Source organism: Balaenoptera borealis (genome assembly GCF_965194805.1).
Source record: "Balaenoptera borealis genome assembly, chromosome: 11".
NCBI classification, from domain to species: domain Eukaryota; kingdom Metazoa; phylum Chordata; class Mammalia; order Artiodactyla; family Balaenopteridae; genus Balaenoptera; species Balaenoptera borealis.
Genome location: NC_138868.1, coordinates 7,496,174 through 7,522,337, shown reverse-complemented (window position 1 = coordinate 7,522,337; position 26,164 = coordinate 7,496,174). Strand labels below are relative to the sequence as shown.

The 26,164-nt window shown below is 42.3% G+C and overlaps 1 protein-coding gene across 3 annotated transcripts; it reads right to left on the bottom strand.

Moving 5' to 3' along the window:
• Window positions 1–965: 965 nt before the first annotated feature.
• MAJIN (membrane anchored junction protein) lies at window positions 966–26,150 on the bottom strand. Of its 3 annotated transcripts, none has more exons than XM_082344189.1 (11): window positions 25,918–26,136; window positions 16,223–16,340; window positions 13,707–13,752; window positions 10,453–10,528; window positions 10,148–10,273; window positions 9,271–9,302; window positions 8,881–8,972; window positions 7,455–7,518; window positions 3,368–3,440; window positions 1,718–1,835; window positions 966–1,100 (listed from the first exon to the last, which is right to left on the bottom strand). In XM_082344189.1, the coding sequence occupies exons 2-11, from the start codon at window positions 16,321–16,323 to the stop codon at window positions 1,055–1,057; spliced, it is 774 nt and encodes a 257-aa protein (XP_082200315.1). In that variant the 5' UTR covers window positions 16,324–16,340; window positions 25,918–26,136; the 3' UTR covers window positions 966–1,054. The 3 variants fall into 3 exon arrangements, with proteins under 3 accessions (XP_082200315.1, XP_082200316.1, XP_082200317.1); XM_082344190.1 differs by having other exon boundaries at window positions 26,043–26,135; XM_082344191.1 differs by lacking the exon at window positions 3,368–3,440 and having other exon boundaries at window positions 16,223–20,969; window positions 25,918–26,150.
• Window positions 26,151–26,164: the final 14 nt, after the last annotated feature.

Genomic DNA, 26,164 nt, shown 5'->3' with positions numbered 1-26,164 from the left:
AAATGATTCCTTTGGGGCTTCCCTGGTGGCGCAGTGGTTGAGAATCTGCCTGCCAATGCAGGGGACACGGGTTCGAGTCCTGGTCTGGGAAGATCCCACATGCCGCGGAGCAACTGGGCCCGTGAGCCACAATTACTGAGCCTGCGCGTCTGGAGCCTGTGCTCCACAACAAGAGAGGCCGCGATAATGAGAGGCCCGCGCACCGCGATGAAGAGTGGCCCCCGCTTGCCACAACTAGAGAAAGCCCTCGCACAGAAACGAAGACCCAACACAGCCATAAATAAATTAAAAAAAAAATAAAATTAAAAAAAAAAAAAAAAAAAAAAAAAAGAACCGTGTGCTCTGACATATCTCAAAAATGGTTCCTTTAAAAAAAAAAAAAAAAAATGATTCCTTTGGCCCTAACCTACACTGACTTCCAGTTGATCCAATAAACTAATCTGCATTACTGTCAAAAGCCAAAGGGGTAGCTAGGTGAGAAGCATTTACCTACTAAGAGACTGCACTTTGGGGCCAAACTGGGTGAACTGAGGAGACATGATTTCTTGAGGGTCAGCAGGGCTCAGGACATTGAGTCTTGCAAAACCCCATTCTCTAACCCGGCCAGGGGAGTTTAAGGTTTGAGGTCAGGTACAGACCCCACCTACCCAAACTGTTCTGTCAACAACAACCAGGGAGACCCAGGGGAGGTTTCAGGCATTGTTTCCCTATATCTTGAGGAAAGAGTTTGCTCTCTCGCGCTCTCTCTCTCTACTCCACTAAAATTCAGTCAATAACTCTTCATAAATAATTTATTTTCATTAGAAATCTAAGTGCTGCAGATGAAAGACCTAACTGGCATTTTAGAAAGTTACATTCTCAGTGTTTTAAATTGGGGAAGGACATTCCATTGTAAAGAGGCAAATGGACATTCCATTGTAAAGGACAAACCCACAAGAGGACTCAGAGAGTTTGGGGCTCTCATTCCCCATGACTGGAATGTCATAAGCAGAGAGTGGAGTGGGAGGAGTCGCTGCAGGAGATAATGTTCTTCCCACCGCTGCATTTAGGAGGCTCACTGGCTGCTCTTTCTGAAGAAATACCGAAACGGGAAGAGGGAGCTGCAGGAAGAAGAGCAGAGCAGGTTGAGACTCTAGAGGTCCACTTCCCTTCTCCCAGGTCCCATTAGGGCTCCATTATTAGCTAGGGCAGTTTTGCTCTGAGACCACTGAATGGAAATTCAAGTCTGAAACAGCATTTGAAAAGGTACCCAAGTTAGAGTATACTCAGGAGGTGGAAATAAAGAAGAACAATTGCAATGGTATGGCTGAGCTCTAGATAAAGGGATTTGCTAACTGTACTCTGCAAAAAGGACTCTGAAGACAGCCTAGATTCAGAGGGGAGAATGGAAACATTTTGGTAACGAAATCATCTGAATAACCCAAGCACGATCAGAATAGATTCTGTCCAAGCAGCATTTGTGGAATCAGGTCCAATGCTGGGCACATCGGGGTGGGGTAGATTGTGTAAAAATGAACAAGACACAGTCTTTGTTAAATTCACAGTTAGGGCCCTCATGCTCACTTCATTTCCATCATTTATCCCGCACAAAATAGAGATTATGCAGGTAATCTGCTTTCTTTTGTATTCTAATTTCCCTGAGAGACTCAGTGGGGCAGGCTCTGGAGCTGGACTGCCCTGGGTCTCAGTTTGATGGCAGGAGAGAAGTCTATCCTACCTTAGAAACCCAAAGAAGCCACTGGTTCCCAGCTCTGTGCGTCCTTCAGGTGGAGGTGGATCGTTTTGCTGCAATGGTGGGGTAATCTTCTCTGCTCGGCTGTCCCCCCACTTAGAATCTGCAAGGAAAACACTCAGGCAGGGAAAAGGTGTCAGTCCTCAGGCCACTTTTATGTGAGCAGGAGAAGGCAGGACACCGAGCATGAGCCCAGGGCAGCCTCAAACCAGGATTATTCGAAGCCAGGTGAATTGCTTGTTCTGACATCCCAATTTCATCTCAGCTCAGTAAGGTGCTCTTCTGACCTTGGAGTATTTTCAAAGTCAGGCCCCTGAGATTTGTTTTTTTTAAATAAATTTATTTATTTTATTTATTTATTTCTGGCTGCGTTGGGTCTTCGTTGCTGCGTGGGCTTTTCTCCAGTTGCGGGGAGCAGGGGCTACTCTTCGTTGCGGTGTGCAGGCTTCTCTTGTTGCAGAGCATGGGCTCTAGGCGCGTGGGCTTCAGTAGTTGTGGCTCACGGGCTCTAGAGCACAGGCTTAGTAGTTGTGGTGCACGGGCTTAGGTGCTCCGCGGCATGTGGGATCTTCCTGGACCAGGGCTTGAACCCGTGTCCCCTGCATTGGCAGGCGGATTATTAACCACTGCGCCACCAGGGAAGCCCTGCCCCTGAGATTTTTACACTGCTCAAATCCTAGACACCTACCATGGCTGGTGTGTCTACACATGGAATGACAACTTACTGAAGAACTCACTTGCTCACAGGACTGCATCTGTGATAACTGCATCCATACCGAATCCTCATGCTGAGTGAAAGATCAGCAAGTTGAAAGAGCGATACCTCAACATGCATTCCCAGCCCTTGCCAAGCATCCACCTGCACCTTCAATATTAATACTAGTGCCCCAAAGGGGAGAGGAGGAGAGACAGCTTCCCAGAGATTGTTCTCCAGGATAGAAAAGTGAAACATATCCCTCCTAACTCTTCTGTAAAACTTACCACACAATATGGAAATGTTCTGAAACTGTGGGAGCATCAGTTTCGCTATCAGAAGCACAAGAAGGACATGCATTGCCTCCTTCACTCCTTCTGGGAACTGCGGGGGCTTCTATTACTCAAGAGCCTGCCCCCAGACTGGAGGATGGCCAACAAGCACCTCCACGGGAGCGAGGTACATCACCCACTGAGCGTGTCCAGACTCAGAGCTCTGTGCTGCTCTGCTCATCAGATGACTAAAGAGGACAGGGGGGCTTCCCTGGTGGCGCAGTGGTTAAGAATCTGCCTGCCAATGCAGGGGACACGGGTTCGAGCCCTGGTCTGGGAAGATCCCACATGCCGCGGAGCGACTAAGCCCGTGAGCCACAACTACTGAGCCTGCGCGTCTGGAGCCTGTGCTCCCCAACGGGAGAGGCCGTGACAGTGAGAGGCCCGCGCACCGCGATGAAGAGTGGCCCCCGCTCGCCGCAACTGGAGAAAGCCCTCGCACAGAAACGAAGACCCAACACAGCCAAAAATAAATATAAATAAATTTAAATAAATAAATAAATAAATTTGTTAAAAATAAATAAATAAATAAATAAATTTGTTAAAAAAAAAAAAAAGAGGACAGGATGATTATTAGAGGAGAATACATATGAATTTCCCAGAACCTACCCTGGTCCTGAACATCAGTGATATCAAATGCTGAGGTCTCCTGCCATTCCTGCTGGGTTTTTCTTTCTCTCTTCTGATAAAAAGACCAAGAAAAGTCTTAAATTTTACTCCTTTACAGCTTGGTGGTCTGAATGCTATTTGCTGGTAAGGTGATGTCACATCAGTGCTGGGGACTGTCTTCTGACTGTCCAGGCAGGTTCTATTTTTCCTTCTATAGGACTGTCCTTTTTCCATATCAGCTTCCCAAACACTGTCTCTCTAAAATCATAATATTTAACAGCCAAGAACAAACCAAGCTGGGTATACCTTATCATTCCATGTTTCTGACTGCCAACTATTGCCAAGGACAGAATATTGAGGTTTCAGATATCAGGAGGACCTTTACTTTACCTTGGAGAAAAGTATAATCTATGTGGTAAAACTGATGTATAAACTAAGTATTATAAGTCAGTGTGATAAGACTACTCCATCAGTCTATATAGAGTGCCCTGGTTACTGAGGAGGACATGAACAGAGTGGGTAATGGTTAATCAAGGAAGACTTCACAGGGAAAGTGTTATTTAAATGGGGCCTTGGTGGATGGCATCAAGGGGTCAGAGAGAGCAGGGCATTCCAGAAAGGGACATGACATACAAGGGCACATCGCCGTTAATATGTAAATATGATCAACATGGCTAGAGCCAGGGCAGCAGAAACATGACTATGGCATAAGCAATCTTATTATTTCTGTCTACTGCTCTATAGACCTTCCTTTGTACTTTGAAGGGGACATCCTACAACCTGGTTCCAAGCCTATAATATTCTAGGAGACACCTGGTAGCCAGAAACATGGTTGATATAGTTCCTTTGAGAATCTGCCAACTGGCCACTTCCCTCACCCAGGCACAACCTGAGGGCTTGCCTGCCCAGCAGTGCTGGGGAGTTCCTTGAGCCATTTTGCTGGTGAAGAATTCTCTCTCTCTCTTTTTTCTTTTGCCACGCCGCGCGGTATGCGGGATCTTAGTTCCCCAACAAGGGATTGAACCCATGCCCGCTGAAGTGGAAGCACAGGTTCTCAACCACTAGACCGCCAGGGAAGTCCCGCTGGTGAAGAATTCTATAGCAAGGGTGTATCTAGGAGGCAGAGGCACAGCAATCCCAGGAAAATTAGGACAGATCCCCCATCCTAAGCATAAGCTGATATTTCTGTTAAGCTTTTCCACAAACCCCTCAAATCCCAGACCACATGGGCAGCCACCTAAATCATACTCCTATAAAAGTGAAAGGGAACTCTGGGGAGAAGGAGACTCTCTCTTCCAGACAGGGTGGAGATGAAATTTAGAGGGCCCAGATCTGATTTCTAGCTTGAGGGAATGATTCTCACAAACTTACTATGGTAAGGTATGGAAACTATGGTTTGGGGTTTAAATACTGCTTCATTGGCCCTAATGGAAGCATCTACTAAGGTTGGTAGTGGGGACCAGAAGGGCAAAGGCCCTGGGGCAGAGGTATAGCCTACCTCTGAACCGGGGGAAATTTCCCTCAAAAGGCAGCCTTTGTGCTCTCCTGAAATCTTGATAGAGGTTTCCTCAGGCAAACGTTGTTAAGAGAGGAAAACCATTATAGCCTGACTAAGACTGAGGGTACCATCTAGGACATCCAACAACACATAATACCCTGAAAACCTGATGCAAGGTTGTCCCCTGTATGTTCAGGGTCAGATCTGCTTAGAAGTGCAGTTCAAGCAAAGGCTTGAAAAAAAAGCTACGTGCATGGCAGTCTGTTTCACTTCTGGTCCATTCATCTGCTCTCTCCCATTTTTTATCTTTTTAAAGTCTGGATCTCTAGATCTGGGAGCCAAAGTAACAAAGGGAATGAGTCTGTCCTTCCGTCCCATTCTCCTCAAAACACCTCTCATGAAACAGAGACCTTATTCAGGTGCATGTTGTATTCTTCTAAGCTTTCCCTGCACAGGCTCCCTGTGTGTACAGATGTGCACAACCCACACTGTGTTTCTACACCTTAACTTCCCCCAAAGGGAAGAGAAGATATGAGGCATTGGACCATAGGAGTGAATTCAATTCTTCCGGCTCAAGTGACTTACACTAAGAGTCCCTGTGATCACTTTAATTTAGGAGAAGTCTGCTCTCTGGGAACAGGGTCTACAATGGAGACCGCTTGGGCTTTGAGTCAAAATCAATAAACATGTTCCTTTTTTTTTTTTTTTTTTTGCTCAGAGTTTTTTCTAAACCCAGTATCAGGTTGAAAAGGTAATTATGTTGAGTAAGAAACTGTGGGTTCTTAAGGGAGATGATGTGTCAAACTAAGAATAGGAAGATACAAAGGGTAGAGAGTGAGGGAAATGTTCCTTTAATAGTAATTATCTTGGTTGTATAAAGTGTCTTTGTTCTCCAGAGCTTCGTGTACTCTTCTTGTACTTTCTAATTTCTTCTTCTTCCCTCTCTGAAGGATGAGAGTATAGAAGAGGGAAACCATCTGCTTTAAATCACTCCATGGGCCAGCTGGCCATGGGCACAACAGGGCTCTGTACTGTGCCCCCGCCCACAGAGGCAGAGGTCTTCATCTTTAAGGGTTCACTCTACTCCCAACTAAATGCTAATAAGCTCCTGGAAAAAAACTAGGTTTTATATGTTTGGGTGCACCCCAGCACCTAACACAATGCCTTGCTAACAAGAGACAGAATTGTTTAGAAATGAAAATCACTTCACTTTTCTACTTTAAAATGTTTTAGGGAATTCCTATGATCTTGAAGGTGGCTTTAAAGCCTTTTAGGATCCAGCCCGTGCTGACCTCTCCAGTGACATTTCTCAGCACTGTCCTCTAAGCGCCAGGTGCACTGGCTTCCAGCCACCAAAAGCACTGTACTCTTTCCTCTTAGCCTTAGTTCTTTGAGCTACTCTGAGCTACTCTGGGAACTCTCTTTCACATCCACTTGGTCTGAATGAGGTTCTCCTTTGTGGTCCCTTTGTACCCTGTGCTTTCTTCATTCCTGCACGTAGCACATTTATCAGTAATGTCTGCCCAGCTTTACACTTTTGGCATTTTTCGGGGAGAGTGTGTGTGATAGCTCTAGTACTTGGCACATAGGAGTCACTCAGTAAATGTTTGTGGAATGAATGCATATGTAAATGTTTGTTCAATAACTGATCATGTTATAGATCCTGGGAAGGTGAGGGAGGTGAGTTGGGAATGTTTGGATACCTAAGGTCAGAGCTGCTTTGGAGCGATGGCAGAGAAGTAAGAAAAGTCACAAATAACAGCTATTTCAAGAAAAAGGGCACTATTTTAGAGACTACTATGGAAAAGGAGTCCTGAAATGGAGGAGTAGCAGTTGTATGAATATCTAAATGGAGAGCAGACCTCACAAAATGAAATCATATATTATTAGGGCCGGACCATCACTGCTCTAAATGAAGTTTTCTCTTACCAGTATCCTGTGCTGATATATACCTATTTTGTCTGTAAAAACTAGATGTTCCCATACAGATTAACTGGTTTGCTGGGCAGAAATAGAGACACAGATGTAGAGAACAAACGTATGGACACCAAGGGGGGAAAGTGGTGGTGGGGGGTTGGTGGGATGAACTGGGAGATTGGGATTGGCATATATACACTAATATGTATAAAATAGATAACTAATAAGAACCTGTTGTATAAAAAATAAATAAAATAAAATTCAAAATTTCAAAAAAAAAAAACAAAACCAAAAAACTAGATGTTCCCAGACTCAGAGTCCAGTGCAGATGAAGGCAAAAAGTTTTCTAAAAAAAATTCTAAGCTGGATCCCACCTCAATTCAACAGATCTATTTTCTTTTTCAACTGCAGAGTATAAGAAAGCAGCTTTTTAAGCTAAGAGAAGACCTTTTAACAAAAGGATTCATCAATGTGTGTATTATGCAGCTACATTTAGGACAGGTTGTGGCGAGGGTGGAATGGTTGAAAGTTGTTCTGCAGATGGTGAAACGTGAGAATGAGTCCAGTGAATTCAGTCTGTACTAAGGATCAAGATGTGCTGGTAACAGGAATCCTGACTTGTAATTGAGCAGAAATAGCCAAGAGTCTCGAAGTCTCCATTTTGGTGCTTACCCTCCTGGTTTCCATAGGGGCCTTCTTTTTGCTGAGCTCTTGGCTGGAAGTCCCCTTCTTGGGCCTGAGGTGGGAGAAAAAAGCCCAGGAAGTGTTACTGGCAGCAGCAACATCACCACATTCAAGCAAATGTGGCCCAAATGAATATTTCAGCAGGTTGGCTATTTTTATGCCACTCCTGGCCTGCAGAATAAATTGTGTGGCCAAACTCTCTTTGGGTGCTGCTTTAATTCACAGTAGAATCACAATTTGAGACATTTTGGGATCTAGGGGTTGAGAAAGGGAAAATGTGATTGACAGCAGGTATCAGATTTTGAAATACTTGGTTGTGCATCAAAACACAGAGAAAGGGAAGATGTGAGGCCTCATCTCCATGGATAATTCAGTCAAATGTAACTGACCAAAGCTTCATACCTCCAAGTACCCTCACATCCCACCTGGCTGGGAAAGGAATTTCCTAACTCTTCACCGATGTGTGCTTTTGGAGGGTGTAGGGGTCAGCTCCTTCATGGTCTACCCTCACTGCTCCTGTATGTCTTGGGGCCCATACAGTACCAGGAAAAGAACAGCTGCTTTCTGTGAACCTGGGCTGAAAGCACTTTGGGCTGGGAGCAAACCACACCTTGGATTATTCCATCATCCCTCTCTGGGTGCTAACATGAACAACTGAATTGTCTTACTGACTCATTCTGTCCCTGACAGAGAATCAAAAGAAGAAAATAAGTAGCCTCTACAACAGCAACTTCAACATGTTAAGGGTTGTGCTTAACACTCCCCCTAATTCGCAGCACCTCACCCAGTAATTGATGCATATCCTGTTGCAGACATTTATGTTTCAGTCTGTACTACCTCTTAAGGTAGAGTTCCAAAAGTTTACTGCTAACTGGATAAAATAAGATTATATTTTATTCATTCTCACTCTTTTGAGGGTTTCTCTATGTTCTTGGATAATATTTTGGGACTTCATATCTTGTGCCTTCTGTGTTTTGCTATAGTATGACCATAGTAAGTACTCACTGAATATTTGTTGGATTCAATTGTACAGATATGTTTACATTTCCTCTGTCTTCATCTTTTTTTTCTGGCCGTGCCATGCGGCTTGTGGGATCTTAGTTCCCCAACCAGGGATCGAACCCGTGCCCCCTGCAGTGGAAGCGCAGTCTTAATCACTGGACTGCTAGGGAATTCCCTCAGTCTTCATCTTGATGAACAGAAGAATTCTACTTTGCTGAGGAAGGGACCGTGTTCCAATTACACTGCAAACATCAACTTGCTTCCTTCTCTTAGTCCACCCACTAGAATAGGCAGGTATGAATGAAGCCCTGAGACAGAGAGTGACACGCCCAAGGACAAGATCAACCAGCAGCAACAGCTGGCAAAGCCTAACTAGGATGCAGGATTTAGCCCCTCTGCCAAAACCACTGACCTGTCCAGCCCTGGCCTGGTTGGGGAGCCGGGCGCTTCTGCGTGTTTTCGTTTCCTCGTCATGGCTCCTGCTGCTTTCCTCTCTGCCAGGACCTTTAGAAAGGAACCACACTTCCTGTGACTCTTCCTTTTCCAGAGTTGCTCACATGAGGGCACAGTGACGAGAACTCCCCATCTTTAAATTGCCAAAGGCAACTTTTAACACCAGCTTTGCAAGTAAGGATAGACATAGTCTCAGAAATCTAGCCAAGGGGAAAAAGAATGTCTCACGTATACAATTCTGATTGGACTTGGGCAACAACCAAGGGGCATAAAAGACAAGAGCAGGACTTTTGGGACAACAGAAGGCAATAAAGGCAATTTTCATTTCTCACAGAAAAGGTAAACTTACCAACCCAAGAGGACTGCTGTTTACTGGTTTTCCTGCAACAGAAAATTTGAATGTCATAATGGATCGAGACTTTCTGGCTATCATTGACGTCTTAGACCTGGTCCTAGACAAAACTTTGGTGTGTGCCCTTTTCCCTACCGCCCGGTACCACTTTTCCTACAAATACTGTGTCCTCAAACTTTCTTCCTCCCTTATATTAGAACTACTGTCATCTACAAGCTAAAAATAGTTCGATTCGTACTATATTCTAACTATATGTCACTTAAAAGGGGATGATCCCTATTACGAAAGAAAAAAAGTGGAACTTTCAGCGGAGTGACAAATGAATTGAGGAGATATTTTGAGGTAAGGCCTTTGTACCTTTTTTCAAATCAAACTGGCAGGTGTCTCCTTATCCCTCTATTTGTAAAAATAGCGGTGGCCCCCAGAGATTAAAAATTGGGAGATATCTTTAAGATACTACTAAGGTGAAAGTCATTAAATACTCTAAAATGGAGGAATTATTTATATAATAAGTATCTTTCATTGAATGATTATTCTAAGTCACACTGTACTTTCCATCTTCCAGTATTTATACATTTAATCTTTTTAACAACTTAATGAGATAGGTACTATTATTATTTTTCATCATTTCACAAAGGTGGCATAGAAAGACTGAGTAATTTATCTAAGGTCACAGAGCTATTAAGTGGCAAAGCCACCAAGACTTGAAGCGGGCAGTCTAGTTTGGAGCACATGCTCCTGACTTCCGCACTGCCAGTGTTGGCGCCCAATCTGGCCGACTGCTTCACCATATTCAGCTTGCACTGCTAACCCATGGATGTTCAACCTTCCCTTTTTTCTTCTCCACCACCTACACTTCTATCATTCTACTTACCAGTTGACAGGTTTTCATGAAACCATTTCATCTCCACGTACAGAGTGAAAACAAATGGATAAGGGACCAAGACAATCTCTCCGTGTTTGAATTTCAGGTGGGACACTCTCTCCCATTTGCTTTTATCTGGGAAATGTGCTAAGGAGTGAGGAAAGAAGCCAGTACGAATCCCTGAGTACTATTTTAGGGAAAAGACTCCCTCTGGTTTCCCTGACCTACCCTCCAAACTGCCTGTGTGTTTGTTGCTTCCATTTGAATCTATAGTGTGAATTGTAGTTCATTTCCACCCAGTAAAGAAAGGATACAGGGAAATACAATGAAGTGTTCTGTAGCAAACGGCTGCAGATTATCCAGGTTTCCCAAGACCACACGAATAGAATCCTGAAAAAAAAAATTTGAAATGACGTTAATACTGTCTAATCTCAGCCAATCTATCAATTTATCCTTATCACTGCTCTTCACATACTCTATATGCTTTTAAAGTTGAACTACTTGCTGTTCCCTGAATATGCCTTCTGCTTCTCTATTTCTATGCTCTTGCCTGAAATACCCTTTCAACCCATCAGTATATGACCAAATTCAACCTATCCTTTTATGATACAGCTCAAAAGCCATCTCCTCCAGAAAGTTTTCCCTGATTTCCCGAGTTTTATTAACTATTAGTCTCAAATTTCACAGTAGTTAGCCTTGGGCCTTTACTATATTCCATGTACTTTTTTTTTTTTTTTTTCTGTCATGCCCCGTGGCTTGCAGGACCTTAGTTCCCTGATTAGGGAGTGAACCCTGGCCCCGGCAGTGAAAGGGCTGAGTCCTAACCACTGGACTGCCAGGGAATTCCCTACATTTTTTTTTTTTAATTTTATTTATTTATTTATTTATGGCTGTGTTGGGTCTTCGTTTCTGTCCGAGGGCTTTCTCTAGTTGCAGCAAGTGGGGGCCACTCTTCATCGCAGTGCGCGGGCCTCTCACTATCGCGGCCTCTCTTGTTGTGGAGCACAGGCCCCAGACGCGCAGGCTCAGCAATTGTGGCTCACGGGCCTAGTCGCTCCGCGGCATGTGGGATCTTCCCAGACCAGGGCTCGAACCCGTGTCTCCTGCGTTGGCAGGCAGATTCTCAACCACTGCGCCACCAGGGAAGCCCATCCCTACATATTTTTATGTAGGGAATATTTTTATTGTACATATTTTTATTTTGTACATACTTTTATTTTCCTTACTGAGAAATCTTCTTGAAGTAGAATATACACCTGATTTATCTTAGCATCCCTTCTATGGTGTCTACCATTAGTGGATGAAGCATAACAGGTCCTCAACAAATATATACTGGATTAGTGAATAATACTGGTATTTATCTACATGTACTTATTTTGCTTTTGCTTAAGTCAAATCTTTTCTTCTACTCTCTTTAAATCTGAATTGATTAGTCTCTAATTAACCTATGCTTATTAGTATATACTAATTAAACAATTGGTATCATGAAAAGACTACTAAATTTCTATGGGAAAAAAATCTGAATTTCAGTCTCAGTTTTGTCATTTCATCTCTCTAAGCCTCATTTTCCTCATATTTGGGCTCAGAGAAAACGGAAACTGTCATGTTCATCTTGTATGATCTCTATTAGAATAGTATCTAGCTTATAATTTTAATAGCTAGTATTTATTGAGTAATCACTATGGCAAATATTTTTGTTTTTATACATATTAATGAATTTAACACTCATAAAACTCTATAACATAAACACTTCTATTATCCCCATTTTACCCATGAGGAAACTAAGACAAAGAGGTAAAATGACTCATGGAAGGCTACACAGGTAGTAATGATGGAGTTAAGATATTAACCCAGGCAGTGGGGCTTCGGAGCTTACACTCCTAACCATTAGACTAAACTGCCTATCAATAAATGTTTTCGGGCTTCCCTGGTGGCGCAGTGGTTAAGAATCCACCTGCCAATGCAGGGGACATGGGTTTGAGCCCTGGTCCGGGAAGATCCCACATGCTGCGGAGCAACTAATCCTGTGCACCACAACTACTGAGCCTGCGCTCTAGAGCCCGTGCTCCACTACAAGAGAAGCCTCCGCAATGAGAAGCCCGTGCACCACAACGAAGACAACAGCAACTAGAGAAAAGTCCACGCGCAGCAAAGAAGACCCAACGCAGCCAAAAATAAATTTAAAAATAAATAAATAAATGTTTTCAAAATGAGTGGAAAAGGATAACATCTGCCTCAAAACTAATGAGAGTAAGAAAAAGAACATATAAAAAGCATTTCAAAAACTTTAAATATGATTATAAATGGATATAAGTGCTCTCTAGCTACTCTTAGTTGAACTACTGTGTGGCAGGCATTGCATACATCTATTTCTAATCCTCACCACAACCTTGAAAACTGATATTATTTATCAATCTCACTGACAGGTAAGGAAACAGACTCAGAGAAGGCAGACAAATTTCCCAAAGTCACACTGTAAAGGCAAAACTAGAGTTCAAATACAGGTTTCACTGGCTCTAAAGTCTAAGCTCTCTCCACTCTACTATGCTGCCTTGAGGTTTTCTCTGCCCATATTAAGTGAAGCAAAGTGAAATAAATTCTGCGCTACTCATAAATAAAATAAGCAGAAAACTGTCATGGTCCTATATTAAAATAATTGTTATTTATAATGATGCCTCTGAAGTCCTCAAAGATCTTAATGTATCTTACAACACACAGCTGAAGAGCCACAGGTACCTTTAAGACTTTGGTTTCACAGAGTTTTGTTTGTGTATGTAATTATATTCAAATTCTTTGTAATGTGGCAACATATGTCTTCATAAATCACAACAGTCATAGATCACTCAGTTGTGAAGTTAGAAGAGAATACGCTAGTTTAAAACTCTCATTTTATGAATGAGGCAATTAAGACCCAGAGAGATAAATGATTTGCCAAGGCTCACACAGCTAATTAGTGGTTCAGCCAGGACTGGAGTCCAGGGCCATCCCCCAGAACTCTAATTTCTTTTCCAGTGCTTTCACCAATCTGCGAATTTGCCCACCTTCTCTGTCTTCTTCCTGTGGGAGGATCTAAAGCTAGAGGAGCTGGGTAGCAAAGGAATGAAAATGAAGTGGGAATAAAGCAATTGCAAATGTTTCCAATTAAAATGAACACACAGCAGCCTTGTCTGTGTATTTACAGTTGAGTTTCCTGAACGTCAAGTACAAGACAGTGGTTGGGATGGTGAGGTTTCCCAGAGCCCTGGAAGGCTGCAGTCCTCCGGAAACTTTCTCTACTGCCAGCTGCCACAAAAGAGAGCTGCCCATGGCTGGGAACTCTAGTGGAAACAAAATAACTCTTAGCCTCAAAGGTGCTGACACTTCAACTAGGAGAACTGAGAAAGAGTAGAGGCTTTAATTTCCCTGGAAAAACAGTAAAGTTTCTTTGCAGAGGAAATGTGGCAGGGAGAAGCCAAGTAATCAGGTGGAGGTTGTGACTCAGTTTGCTGGAAATAACTAAAATCTGAATATGGACGCATCCTCAGCTCAAAGAATAACATTCCCAGAAGTTGTCTGCTTCTTTCCCTACCTCTAGCTCCTGGACGATGACTTCCTTGTTTTCTACCTCTTCTCCTCTAGAAGGTAAACAGACAAGAGATAAGTAAGCCAAGAAGGAAAGCTCTGGAGACAACAGACTCTAATAGAGCAAAAAATGAAACTTCCATTGAGCTAAGGAAACATAGCTAAATAACAATTGTGTGTGCTGACCCAGTGCTCAAGGGAAGAAGTGATCACCTAGGTGGTGTGGTCTGAGAATTGGTACAAGGCTGTACCAAAATATCTTCTCCATTAACCCGCCAAGACCTGAAATTTCCACTGTGAAAGTTAATAATTTGTTAGACCAGTTGTACAAGTGCAGTCTGTGGACCTCTAGGGGTCCTCAAGACCCTTTCAAGGAGTCTCCAAGGGCAAAACTAGTTTCATAATAATATTAAGATGTTATTTGCCTTTCTCACTATGTTAACATTTGTAATCTGTAGTGCAAAATCAATGGTGGGCAAAATTGCTGGTGCCTTAGCACAAATCTAGCCAGTTGCACTAAACTGTACTAGCAGTTGTAGTCATCTTTACCACCACACAGGAAAAAAAATCCAGTTTCATTTAATATCCTAGAGGAAGCAGTGAAAAATTAATAATTCTATAAATCTCAACCCTTGAATACATGTCTTTTTAATATTATGTGATAAAACAGGAAGTATGCATAAAGCATTTCTGCTGCATACCAGAAGATGATGGTTGTCTTGAGAAAAAGCACCTGTACAACTGTTTAAGTTGCAAACTGAACCACTTGCTTTTTCATGATATTTTACTTGAATGATCAGCTGACAGATAAACTATGATTGTTATTCAGACTTGGGAATGTGACAGACATTTTCTCAAAAATGAACAGTGAGCTTATCAATCTAAGGAAAACAATTGACAGTATTTGTTGTTAAGGATAAATTTTGGGATTTCAAGCAAAATTTTGAATTTTGGAAAACTTCTATCCACCACTGTGGGGTTGACAGCTTCCAAATACTTCGACATTTTTCTGACAAGTTTAGTAGTGATATTAGCAAATGTGATTTTTTGATATTATATAATGAAATGTGTTTACACTTGAACAATCTGCATAAGCCAGTGAACCAATATTTTTCAAATGACCAACGAAACACTTCAGGTTACAAAATCAAGTGGCCTCGCTGTGCAGCTTGTGGGATCTTAGTTCCCTGACCAGGGATTAGACCCGGCCCCGGCAGGAAACTGCTGAGTCCTATCCACTCAGGGAATTCCCACAGATAATTTCTATTTAGGTCTCCTTTAAGTTCACTCAGAAATATATTTTTTTTGTAGTTTTCAGTGTGCAAGTCTTACACCTCATTGGTTAAATTTATTGCTAAGTACTTTTTCTTTTTGATATTATTGTAAACAAAATTGTTTTCTTAATTTTCTTTGCAGAGTGTTTGTTGCTAGTATATATAAATCAACTGATGTTGATTTAGTATCCTGTAACTTTGCTGAATTCATTGATAAGGTCTAACAGTTTTTTGTTAGTTTGTGTAGATTCTTTAGGTTTTTCCACATATAAGATCATGTCGGGAATTCCCTGGCGGTCCAGTGGTTAGGACTCTGTGCTTTCACTGCTGAGGGCGTGGGTTCAATCTCTAGTCACAGAACTAAGATCCCGCAAAGCCACATAGCACAGCCAAAAAAGAAAAAAAAAAAAAAGACCATGTCATCTGCAAACAGAGAAGTTTCACTTCTTCCTTTCCAATTTGTATGCATTTTATTTCTTTTTCTTGACTAATTGCTCTGGCTAGAACTCCAGTAGTATGTTGAATAGAAGTGACGAAAGTGAGCATCCTTATCTTGTTCCTGATCTTAAGGAAAAAGTTTAAGTTTTTCACCACTGAGTATGATGTTAGCTGTGGGTTTTTCATATATGGCCTTTATGTTGGGGAAGTTCCCTTCTATTCCTAGTTTGAGTATTTTTATCATGAAAGGGTGCTGGATTTGGTCAAATGCCTTTTCTGCGTCAATTGAAATGATCATGTAGTTTTTTTTCTCTTTTTTCTAATAATGTGGTGTATTATGTTGATTGATTTTTGCATGTTTAACTATCCTTGCATTCCTGGGGTAAGTCCTGGGAATATAAACAATGTCAATCCTCTCATTAATTTTTCAAAAATATAGTTACTTTAATAAAATGTTATATTATTTTAAAATTAATAAGTAATTATTTTAGTTTTTCTGTTTCAATTTTATATGATGAATATTGACAGGTATAACCCTCTTAATCAAAAACTCTTTGGGATCCTCAATCTTAAGAGTGCAAAGGGGTCCTGAGATAAAAAAATTTGAGAACCACCACCCCAAAGGTATGCCATTGCTAATTTAAAAACTTATATGAATAATAAATATATAGAACACAAAATACCTGGGAAAGAGTCCTACAAGGTGCTGCTTCAGCCAGTCTCCTGGACTGGGTGAAGGCAGAGAAGGAATGACCTGTGGGAAGGTACTAACCTGTGTTCGCAAAGACTACCCTCCTGGTTTTAAAATTACCTCATGTTGTTCCCATATCTAATTTTGAATTTATACACATTGGGTCCTGCATGAAGAAACCTCGTCTCCGGAAATGGGTAGGTGAAAGGTTTTAAACTCATTGCTTCCAAACAATAACCTAAATAAAATAGAAATATTAGAGAATTATTAAAAAGCTAAATATGGTTCCTTATGTACAGGAAAGAAAGCCTGCCTAATCTGTAGCATCTCTTCATCAGTATAATGTCCAGTTCTCAGTGTCACTGCCTATGTTCCAGGCTCAGTTCTGATATTAATTACCTGGACCATTTCCCCACCTGCATGGGGAGGATACATGATATTCTGGGACAATCTCTATACTTGAAGTCAAAAGACCTGAGTTGAAGTTTTGCTGTTTACCTTATGACCTTGTGCAAATTACTTATCTTCCATGAGACTAATGATACTAACATCTGATGACTAACAGGGTTTTTGTTAGGATTAAATCTATCTCCCAAATATCTCTTGAATCTGTTCTTGTCCCTTGCCCCCACTTTCCCTGGAACCTATGTCAAGGTGAAGAGGGCTCTAATCAAATAATGAAACAAAGGATGCACCAATAAGAGGCACAATTGGGAACACCTCTGCTATTAATTTAAGATGAACTTTAGGAATTAGCACACCTCCCTGCTACAGCCAATGCAGTAAATAAGGATGTATACTAATGTTTTCCAGTGTTGCCAAGGAATGCCTTATCTTCCCTACCTCTCAACTACTCTTCTTCCTCACCACTTATGAGAGTGCCCTGTGCCATAAGAGTGTCCACTCTTCTCCTAGCACTTACTAGTTTTACTTTTCCTATTCCAGAATCTCTGCTCACTTAAGGTCCTCTCTGCTGGAAACTCAGGAGAGGAAGAAATGGAAAAAGAAGTATGGCATGTCTCTTCTACTCCAAGAGAGCATTTGATATGCACTCAGAAGTAAGAATCAAGCACACTGTGATTTTCTAAGTCACTAGGACTTTTCTACGCCTCTTTTTATTTGTAGAGATAATAAACCCTGTACTTTCTGTCTCTTCATATGGAAGTTTAAATAATAAACAATGAGAGTAAAATGTCCAGAGTTCCTAGGATCAAATCTACCTATATACAATGCAAGGTATTGATTTCAGAGGCAGCTGAGATGGGGTAGATAGAACAGGCACAAAGTAAGAATAATTTGTGTTTTAATCTCAGCTCCATTGTCCCTACCTAGTTTCTCTGGGCCTTGGTTTTCTTGTTGATATTTATACAATAATAACAACTTATTTACACAGCAACTAACAACAACAACTTTTTATAATACCCTATTCTAAGTGCCTTATAAATATATCTCACTTAATCCTCACAAAAAGCCTATGAAATAAGTAGTCTAAATTTGATAGATTAGGAAATTGAGGCACTGAGAGATGAAGTTAGTTTCCCATGGCTATGAATGTTGGAATTGGGATTCAAACTGAGGCAGTGTAAATCCAGACTTGATGGTCTTAATCACTTTTCCTGGGATTATTAGGAAGAAAAAAATGAGATAATGAATATAAAATCATTTTGTAAGTACTAAAATATTATACACACATAAAGGATTATTTTCATTATTCTTTCCTTCATATTACCCTGATTCCATGTCTACTCAGCAGGGAGAACTCTAGTATGGTAGAATCAGAAGATCTATGCGCCAAAGAATGAAATTTCCCACAATTTCCAAAGCTTAAGTCTGGAGCTGCCAGTAAAGAGATATCCCAGTGTCTGATCTTGGCTGCTTGGGATTAGAATCACAGGAGGCTGGAGCCAGAACCCGAGACTATTTAGACTAGAACTGCAGTCAAAAGTGAAAAGAAATAGTTGGTGCCAACTGCAAAGTTACCAGAGAGGAAATACCGTCCACATCCTGAGAAAAACTTGCAGATCCCCCATGCCCTAGGCATGGCAGGAACCTATGCCAGATTTGATGGTGTTTTTGGTCCTAGATGACTTTACTAAGTAAGCGGGGAGTCCACTTGGTAAAACTTAGGGTGCTGTCACAAAAATTGAGCCCTTAATTATTCAGAGGGTTCTTCAAAAATGCAGTCACCTTTCCCCACAGACTGAGGACTGGGGGCATCAGAGCAAAGGAAATGAAGAACATTTGCTGGAAATGACGGTCCAGAGAGGAAACTTCATGTGCTGTGCCACAGCTGGATGGCTGAAAGAAGTAAAAACAACCCTCTTCTAGCTGGGGCCTGTTCCTGTTAATTGCTGGCTGCCTGCTTCAGAAACAAACACCACACACTAATTACCCTATTTGAAAATAAAGATTAGACAGCACAATCCCAAACAACCACATAGTAGTAGTGGCTCAAAGATTTCACAAGGTTATTTTCCAACATGAGTACTGCAGTCATGGTGACACTGTCCCAGGGACTATCATTAAGTTGATGAGATCTTGCAGATGAAGGGTTAGACTCTCAACCAATTTTAGGTGATCATAAAACATGATGCCTTTAAAACAAAAGAAGAGAAGTTATAAGCAATATGGTATAGTGGGAAAGACACAGGATTTGGAATTGGAGGACCAAGGCTTGAGTCTTAGCTCTGCATCTTATCAGTCATTAGACCCTGATCAAGTCACTTAGCCTTTTCATTTCTCAGTTTCTACATCTATAAACGGGGATTACACCTACCCCTGGAATTGTTGTGAGGATTAAATGAGATAAAGCTGTAAAAAGCACTTCGTAAACTCTGGATTATTATGTTAACATTAGCCGTTTTGATAGATTTGAAGTGTTTCTTAATGCTTTACTAGAAAAGCAAATTCAAGAGAAGAAAACTGATTAGCTTTAATAGCAGTACAAAATCTGACAAATCTCAATTAAGAATCTTTCCTTGAAAATCCCCAGTAATAGAGTTAAATGACACATAGGCACTGATGTTAGAAAGGGAAAGATTTTTTAAGGTTTTAGTAATTTGTCTCACATAAAGAAACATCTGGATCAATGCATAGCACCTGAAGCAAAGCTGAATGTGATACGAGGATAATGATATTGACTATTGAAGCTGAAGGAGAAGATCATACAGAAGTACTGTCACTAAATATATCTGGTGATATTTGATGGGAAAACCCTCCACAGTGTTAAAGAATAAAAGAGCTTTCATAAGCATTTAATAAAAATACATTTACTGAGCAGATCTAACATGTCAGGCTCTCTGACCACTAATGAGTGTGGGGAACAAAATAGGGAAATCCCACTGATGCTATGAATCCAACACCCAAGTTTTAGAACTGAGTTTGAGGACAGATGCTCAGCTTCTCCTTCTACCTTCAAAAGTCCCTGGCTAGTTTCAGAGGTCTGTCTGCCTTTGCTGAAGTAGATCCAGACTCTCTGAAAATCTATATTCCTAACGAGATTCACGCTTGCCTATGGCTGGAAGTGCCTTTCACTTTAGAGGGGACGAAAAGGAAGTGAATTCATCAAAGAAGGAAATGACTCCTATAGGTCACATAACTCAGTATGGAACCAGGATTAGCACCCCCGAGATTGCTGACTCCTTTGGCCCATACATTTTCCATTATAACACATCAACTGGTCATTTTATTAAACTGTATCCCTGGTCACTCTCATAACTCTGGATGACTCAAGGCAAACTCAATTTAGGTACAAAGGCATCAAGCCAAAATGGAAGGTTTCCTGATTAAAGCTTCTTAGGGTTATATCTTGGGGTGCAGGGGTTACAGTCACATGTTTGTCTTCAAACTCTATTTTCAAAAGGAACTCTTCTCAGTTTCCTCACTTGCAGGGTGATTAGGATGATTAATGAAATAATGCATGTAGAATTGCTTATTGTAGTGCTCTATGCATAGGTTACTCAATAAAGAATAGCCTTTTTGGACTTCCCTGGTGGCGCAGTGGTTAAGAATCCGCCTGCCAATGCAGGGGATGCAGGTTCGAGCCCTGCTCCTGGAAGATCCCACATGCTGCGGAGCAACTAAGCCTGTGCGCCACAACTACTGAGCCTGAGCTCTAGAGCCCGCAAGCCACAACTACTGAGCCCATGTGCCACGACTACTGAAGCCCGCGCGCCTAGAGCCCATGCTCCGCAACAAGAGAAGCCACCGCAATGAGAAACCCACGCACAACAAAAAGTAGCCCCTGCTCGCCACAACTAGAGAAAGCCCACGCACAGCAACGAAGACACAATGCAACCAATAAAATAAAATATTTTTTAAAAATAGCTTTTTTTTTAAAACATCTTTATTGGAGTATAATTGCTTTACAGTGTTGTGTTAGCTTCTGCTGTATAACAAAGTGAATCAGCTATATGCATACGTATATCCCCATATCCCCTCCTTCTTGCATCTCCCTCCCACCCTCATCCCACAAGAATAGCATTTTTTTAATGTGTCAATATTTTCTCACATTGATAAGCAACTACTATTTTCTATTACTTTTTTTTTAATTTTTAATTTATTTTTGGCTGCGTTGGGTCTTCGTTGCTGCGTGCAGGCTTTCTCTAGTTGCGGCGAGCGGGGGCTACTCTTTGTTGCAGTGTGTGGGCTTCTCATTGAAGTGGCTTCTCTTGTTGCAGAGCATGGGCTCTACGCGTGCAGGCTTCAGTAGTTGTGGTGCGTGGGCTCAGTAGTTGTGGCTCGCGGGCTCTAGAGCATAGGCTCGGTAGTTGTGGCGCACGGGCTTAGTTGTTCCACAGCGTGTGGGATCTTCTCAGACCAGGGCTCGAACCCGTGTCCCCTGCATTGGCAGGCAGATTCTTAACCACTGCACCACCAGGGAAGTCCCAAGAATAGCGTTTTTAAAAGCAAAACAAATCCAAGTGTTAAGATACAGGACAAGAAGAGGCTGATCTAAGACTACCCAAGATACTCCCATGCTTATTGCTATCATTCTCTTTCTCATTAGATTTCTACCTACTCTTTCTGGTAAGATACAATCTTTAAAACACCACTGGCATTTATTCAGAAATGTATTTGCGGGGCTTCCCTGGTGGCGCAGTGGTTGAGAATCTGCCTGCCAATGCAGGGGACACAGGTTCAAGCCCTGGTCTGGGAAGATCCCACATGCCACGGAGCAGCTGGGCCCGTGAGCCACAACTACTGAGCCTGCGTGTCTGGAGCCTGTTCTCCGCAACAAGAGAGGCCGCGATAGTGAGAGGCCCGCGCACCGCGATGAAGAGTGAGTGGCCCCCGCTTGCCGCAACTAGAGAAAGCCCTCGCACAGAAACGAAGACCCAACACAGTCATAAATAAATAAATAAACAAATAAAATTAAAAAAAAAAAAAAAAAAAAAGAAATGTATTTGCAATTGGAACTGTGTCAGATTTTGTTTTGTTTTGTTTGGGAGGGGAGGAATAACTAAATCTTCTAACAGAGGGGTAGGAAGATGCCCTGAAATGAAATCAAAAGGCCTTAGTGAACAACTCAATAGGCCAGAAAGGAGATTACACCTAAATGGCTTTACACATAAATGGCTCTTCCACTTCCATTTTAACCATGCTAAAAGTTAATAGCTAAACTATCTTTGGTCAATAGGTCCAGGACTGTAGTCCTTATTCTAGAAAAGCAACAGAATGGTATCTCATCTCACCACCTGCCCATTAGTTGTGGCTTGTTACATGATGATCAACCTATTAGCATTCACATCACACTGAATTCACTGCAGCACTCTAAAAATCCTACTAATCCCAGGAACCCTAAAAGCATTTGGATGTAAAATTGCAGGCAATGAGGGATATTTTATTTTTTGGTTACACCACTGGGTGAATTGCCCTGAAGCAGTAAATGTAAGGAAGAAGATTAAAAATGATGAAAAAGCATCAGTAGTTTCAGAAGGGCAAATGGTGGAGAGAATATCCCTAGCTAGAGAGAAAGGAACATCTTTTACAATTTTGAGCTATAAACTCTGAGTCCTTGATGTACATATCTCAAGGGTCTTAGTGACCGAAGACAGATATAGGAAAGTGTGAAAAGAAAGCTTCTAAAATATAGCTTTGTTCTCGGCATGAAACAATGGCAGATTCTGAAGAAATTGAGTTAATAAAAAACTATATTACTTTTTATATAAAGAGAGCAAATTTCACACAGGAAACCTGCAACATTTTACTGACTTTAATCTAACTCTGGTGAGATATTGGGGAGATAAGAATTGTATTCACTAGGTTTACAAAGATTAAACGTGACTTGAGGATATCATCTAATTTGACCAAGGTCACACATCAAGGGCAAGACTAAAACTCAGACGTATTGCTAAAGCAAGATAGTCCAGCTGAATTAAGGATGTCAAGAATATAGTTACCTTATGAATTAGCCTAGACTCAATATTAGCCTCAATTCTTTATATTTTACCACCTAAGCATAGCTCTAAAATAACAGAATCAGGCATTATTGTTAAGAAACATAAAGCTTTGTACTTTGAAAGACCATCAGACCATAGGGATCTGATGAAAAAAAATCTTATATTTATAAAAGCACTCTCAGTTTATACAGTGCTTTCCTATCCCTACCTCACAAGATTCAAAAACATCTACTGAAGTAGGCAGGGCAGATTCAGCTAACTTACACTCCAGGCTAACTGCTCTCCTAATTTCTACCTGATTTGATCCTCTCAATCTTATGTTCACTCAATATTCATTCATTCAGTTCACAAGTATCTGCATGCCTCCTATGTTCCAGAAACTTAAGTGCTGGAGATAAAGTGCAGAAGAATAAGAACTTGGTCACTGCCTATAAAGAGCTTACAAATAATTTTAAGTGTGATGACTGCTACAAAAAAGGATAGGATGATATAGGAACATGACAGAGAATCCTAACCTAGAATGGAGGTCAGGGAACTCTAAGTTATCTTAAGATATCTGAAGGATGAGTATGAGTTGGGGAGACACAAATGGAGAGTGGGTGTGGGGTCTGATGTGGGTACAGGAGATAGCAGATACAACAGTCCTCAGTTGAAAGAGAGCGTGGTAATTTCAAGAGAGAGAAGTACAGTACTTCAGAACACAGTCGGCAAGAAGGACAGTGCTACGAACTAAGACTACAAAGATAAGCAGTGAGTCAGCACACATTTGAGAGCCTACTGTGTATCAGGCATTGTTCTGAGTACTGATAAGAGTGGGTAACAAGAAAGACATGTTTCCTTGTCTTTAAGAGCTTAGATTTCAGGAGGTTTGGGGAGCAGTAATAAACATATAAATAAATAAATGTAATTTGAAGTACTGTAAGTATTATGAAGAAAATAAAACAGGGTTTTGTAGTAGAAAGTGACTGGGAGGCTGCTTTAGCTAGAGTGGCCAGCGAAGGCCTTTCAGAAGAGATCACAACTGAGTTAAGGTCTTAATGGAAAGTGAAACAACAAAGTCGAGGGGAAAAGCATTCCAAGCAGGAAAAAACAGCAGGCACAGACGTCCTGTGATGATGGGTAGTTTAACGCAGCAGTCTCAAACCTTTTTGGCACCAGGGACCGGTTTCGTGGAAGACAATTTTTCTTTGGGGGTGGGGGAGAATGGTTTCAGGGTGATTCAAGCACATCAAATTTATTGTGCACTTTATTTCTATTATCATTACATTGTAATATATAATGAAATAATTATATAACTCACCATCATGCTGATAGGAGGCGGAGCTCAGGCAGTAATGTGAGCGATCGGGAGCGGCTGTAAATACAGATGAAGCTTCGCTCACAGGCCTGCTGCTCACCTCCTACTGTGCGGCCCGGTTCCTAACAGGCCACGGACCACACTACCGGTCCGTGGCCTGGGGGTTGGGGACCCCCGGTTGAATGGACAGAAAGGTCAGTGTGACTGGATCACAGAGAAGGAAGACAGAGTAGGAAGAAATGAAGTCACAGAGATAGGCAGGAGCCAGATCATATAAGGCCTGTAGGTCATTGTAAAGAGTTCAGATTTTATGCTAAGGGTTTTATAAAAAGAAGTGAAATTTTTTTGATTTATGCTTTAGAAATAGCACTCTGACTGACAAGAAGAAGATGAACTGTAATTAAGAGTACAAGAGTAGAAGCAGGGAGACTAGTTAGGACGATTTGTAGTAGTCCAGCAGAAAGATGCTTCTGATTTGGACTTTAAGGTCTTAGTAGTTAGTGACTAGTTAGATTTGGGGTATATTTTAGACTGATGGACTAGATGTGGGGATCAAGGATGGCTCTTGATTTTGGCCTCTGCTATTAGAAGGGAATGGTACACACCCTTTACTGAGATGGAGAAGGATTCTGGAGAAAAAAGGTTTGCCATTCTCTTTCTGTTCTGTTTTGGTTAAGCATGAGAGGCCTGTTAGACATCCTAATGGATGTTTCCAGGGGGTGGTCTCCTACTATGCAAGGAATGGAAATCAGGATAGAAACATAAATGAGTCATCAGTGTTTAGTTATTTGAAGCTATTGGAATGGATGAGATCATCCAGGGAGAAAATACAGATAGAGAAGGGATGAGGGCCTTCCTTATAGGCCAGGTTACGGACTGCGAAGTCTATCCTAAGAGAAACAGGACTGCACTGAAGGGCATAATAGAGAGATGACATGACCACATGTCTTTGAGTTTTAAAAAACGAACAAAACAAAAAACCAAAACAATCTCTCTGACTGTAATGTGGGAAATAACCCAGAACCAGAACAAATGAAAGAGGATCAGCCAGGAGACTCCTGTGGTTCCAGGCAGAAGCTGATAACAGCATGGTCTACAGTGATGAGTGGAGATGAAGACAAGTGGACTGGTTTGGAAGACGTCTAGTCATGATTTGGTGACTTTATGGGGTAAGGGAGAAGGACGGATAAGGATAATTGTGAGTTGCTTGAACAAATCATTGAAAAAGTACAAGTGCCACTTCCCAAAAAAAGGAGCCTTAGAAAGTTAAGTTTTGGAGGGGAAGATGTTGAGTCCATTTTTGGACATGCTCAATTTTAAGGTGCCCACGAGATATCCAAAGAGAGATTCTAGGTAGACTGCTGGCTATTGTGGTAGATTTACTATCTGCAGATGAAGGAACTAAAGTTCAGAAAAGTCCAGGATGTACGGCCGAGTATACCTTTCCCAGATGCCAACATTCAAGGACCTGAGTAGCTGAACAGAGAGAGATCTGAGTGCCCTGACTCAGATTCAGTCAGGCATCTGAAAGCCAGAAACTCATTCAAACCATTAAGACATGATGTGACAAGATGTGTTGCGATGGAAGACTTGTTTTCAGGGCAACTGCTAAGCCTGGGTTACAGGACGGTAGGGACAGAATGATCACTTTTGTGGGTGGTTTTTTTTAAGTTGCTTTTTTCTTTTTTCAAGAGGGTGCGGTGAGCGGAGCTGGGGGCCTAAGAAGACTGGATCTCTGCCAGAGGCACCTTTCCGTGCTGGGTGCGGTGTGGCGGCAAGAACAGCCCCCGGACAGGGATCTTCGCCTCGGCGCTGCTCACTCGCCCGTGGAAGGGGATGTGGACGCAGCTCGCGGCGCCCGCCCGGCTCCCCTCCCTGCCCGCCCGGCTCCCCCCTCGCACCTCCACAGCCTGCGACCTGTGCGCCAGGCCGGCCGCCCCGACCACGAGGCCCTGCGCTGGGCACAGCCCAGGCGTCGTGTGCACTGGGCTTCCAAAAGGGCCCGGAGCTGCGAAGGCTGCCTCAGGGGGCGGCTGTGGAGTGGGGCTGGGGCCTGAAATCTCCCTCAGAGTAAGGCGCCAACCCTACCAGAGCACCAGGCCGGTACCGGCCGTTACCTCAGACCCAAGGACCTCCCAGGCTCGGCCAGGCTCTTTCTCATAAGGGTTCTTCGCGCCTCATCGAAGTGGCCTCGGCCGGGGTACCCACTAAGAACTTCTCTCTGAAAAAGGCAGGCGCCGACCTCTCACGAAGCCTGGCTGGCTGACTCAACGACTCGCCCAGCCGCCTGCCCGCGCCTCAGTTCGAGCCGCGCTCCGCACAGACCCTTGGCGCACGCGCAGCTGCGCTCCAGGGTCGCCTGGT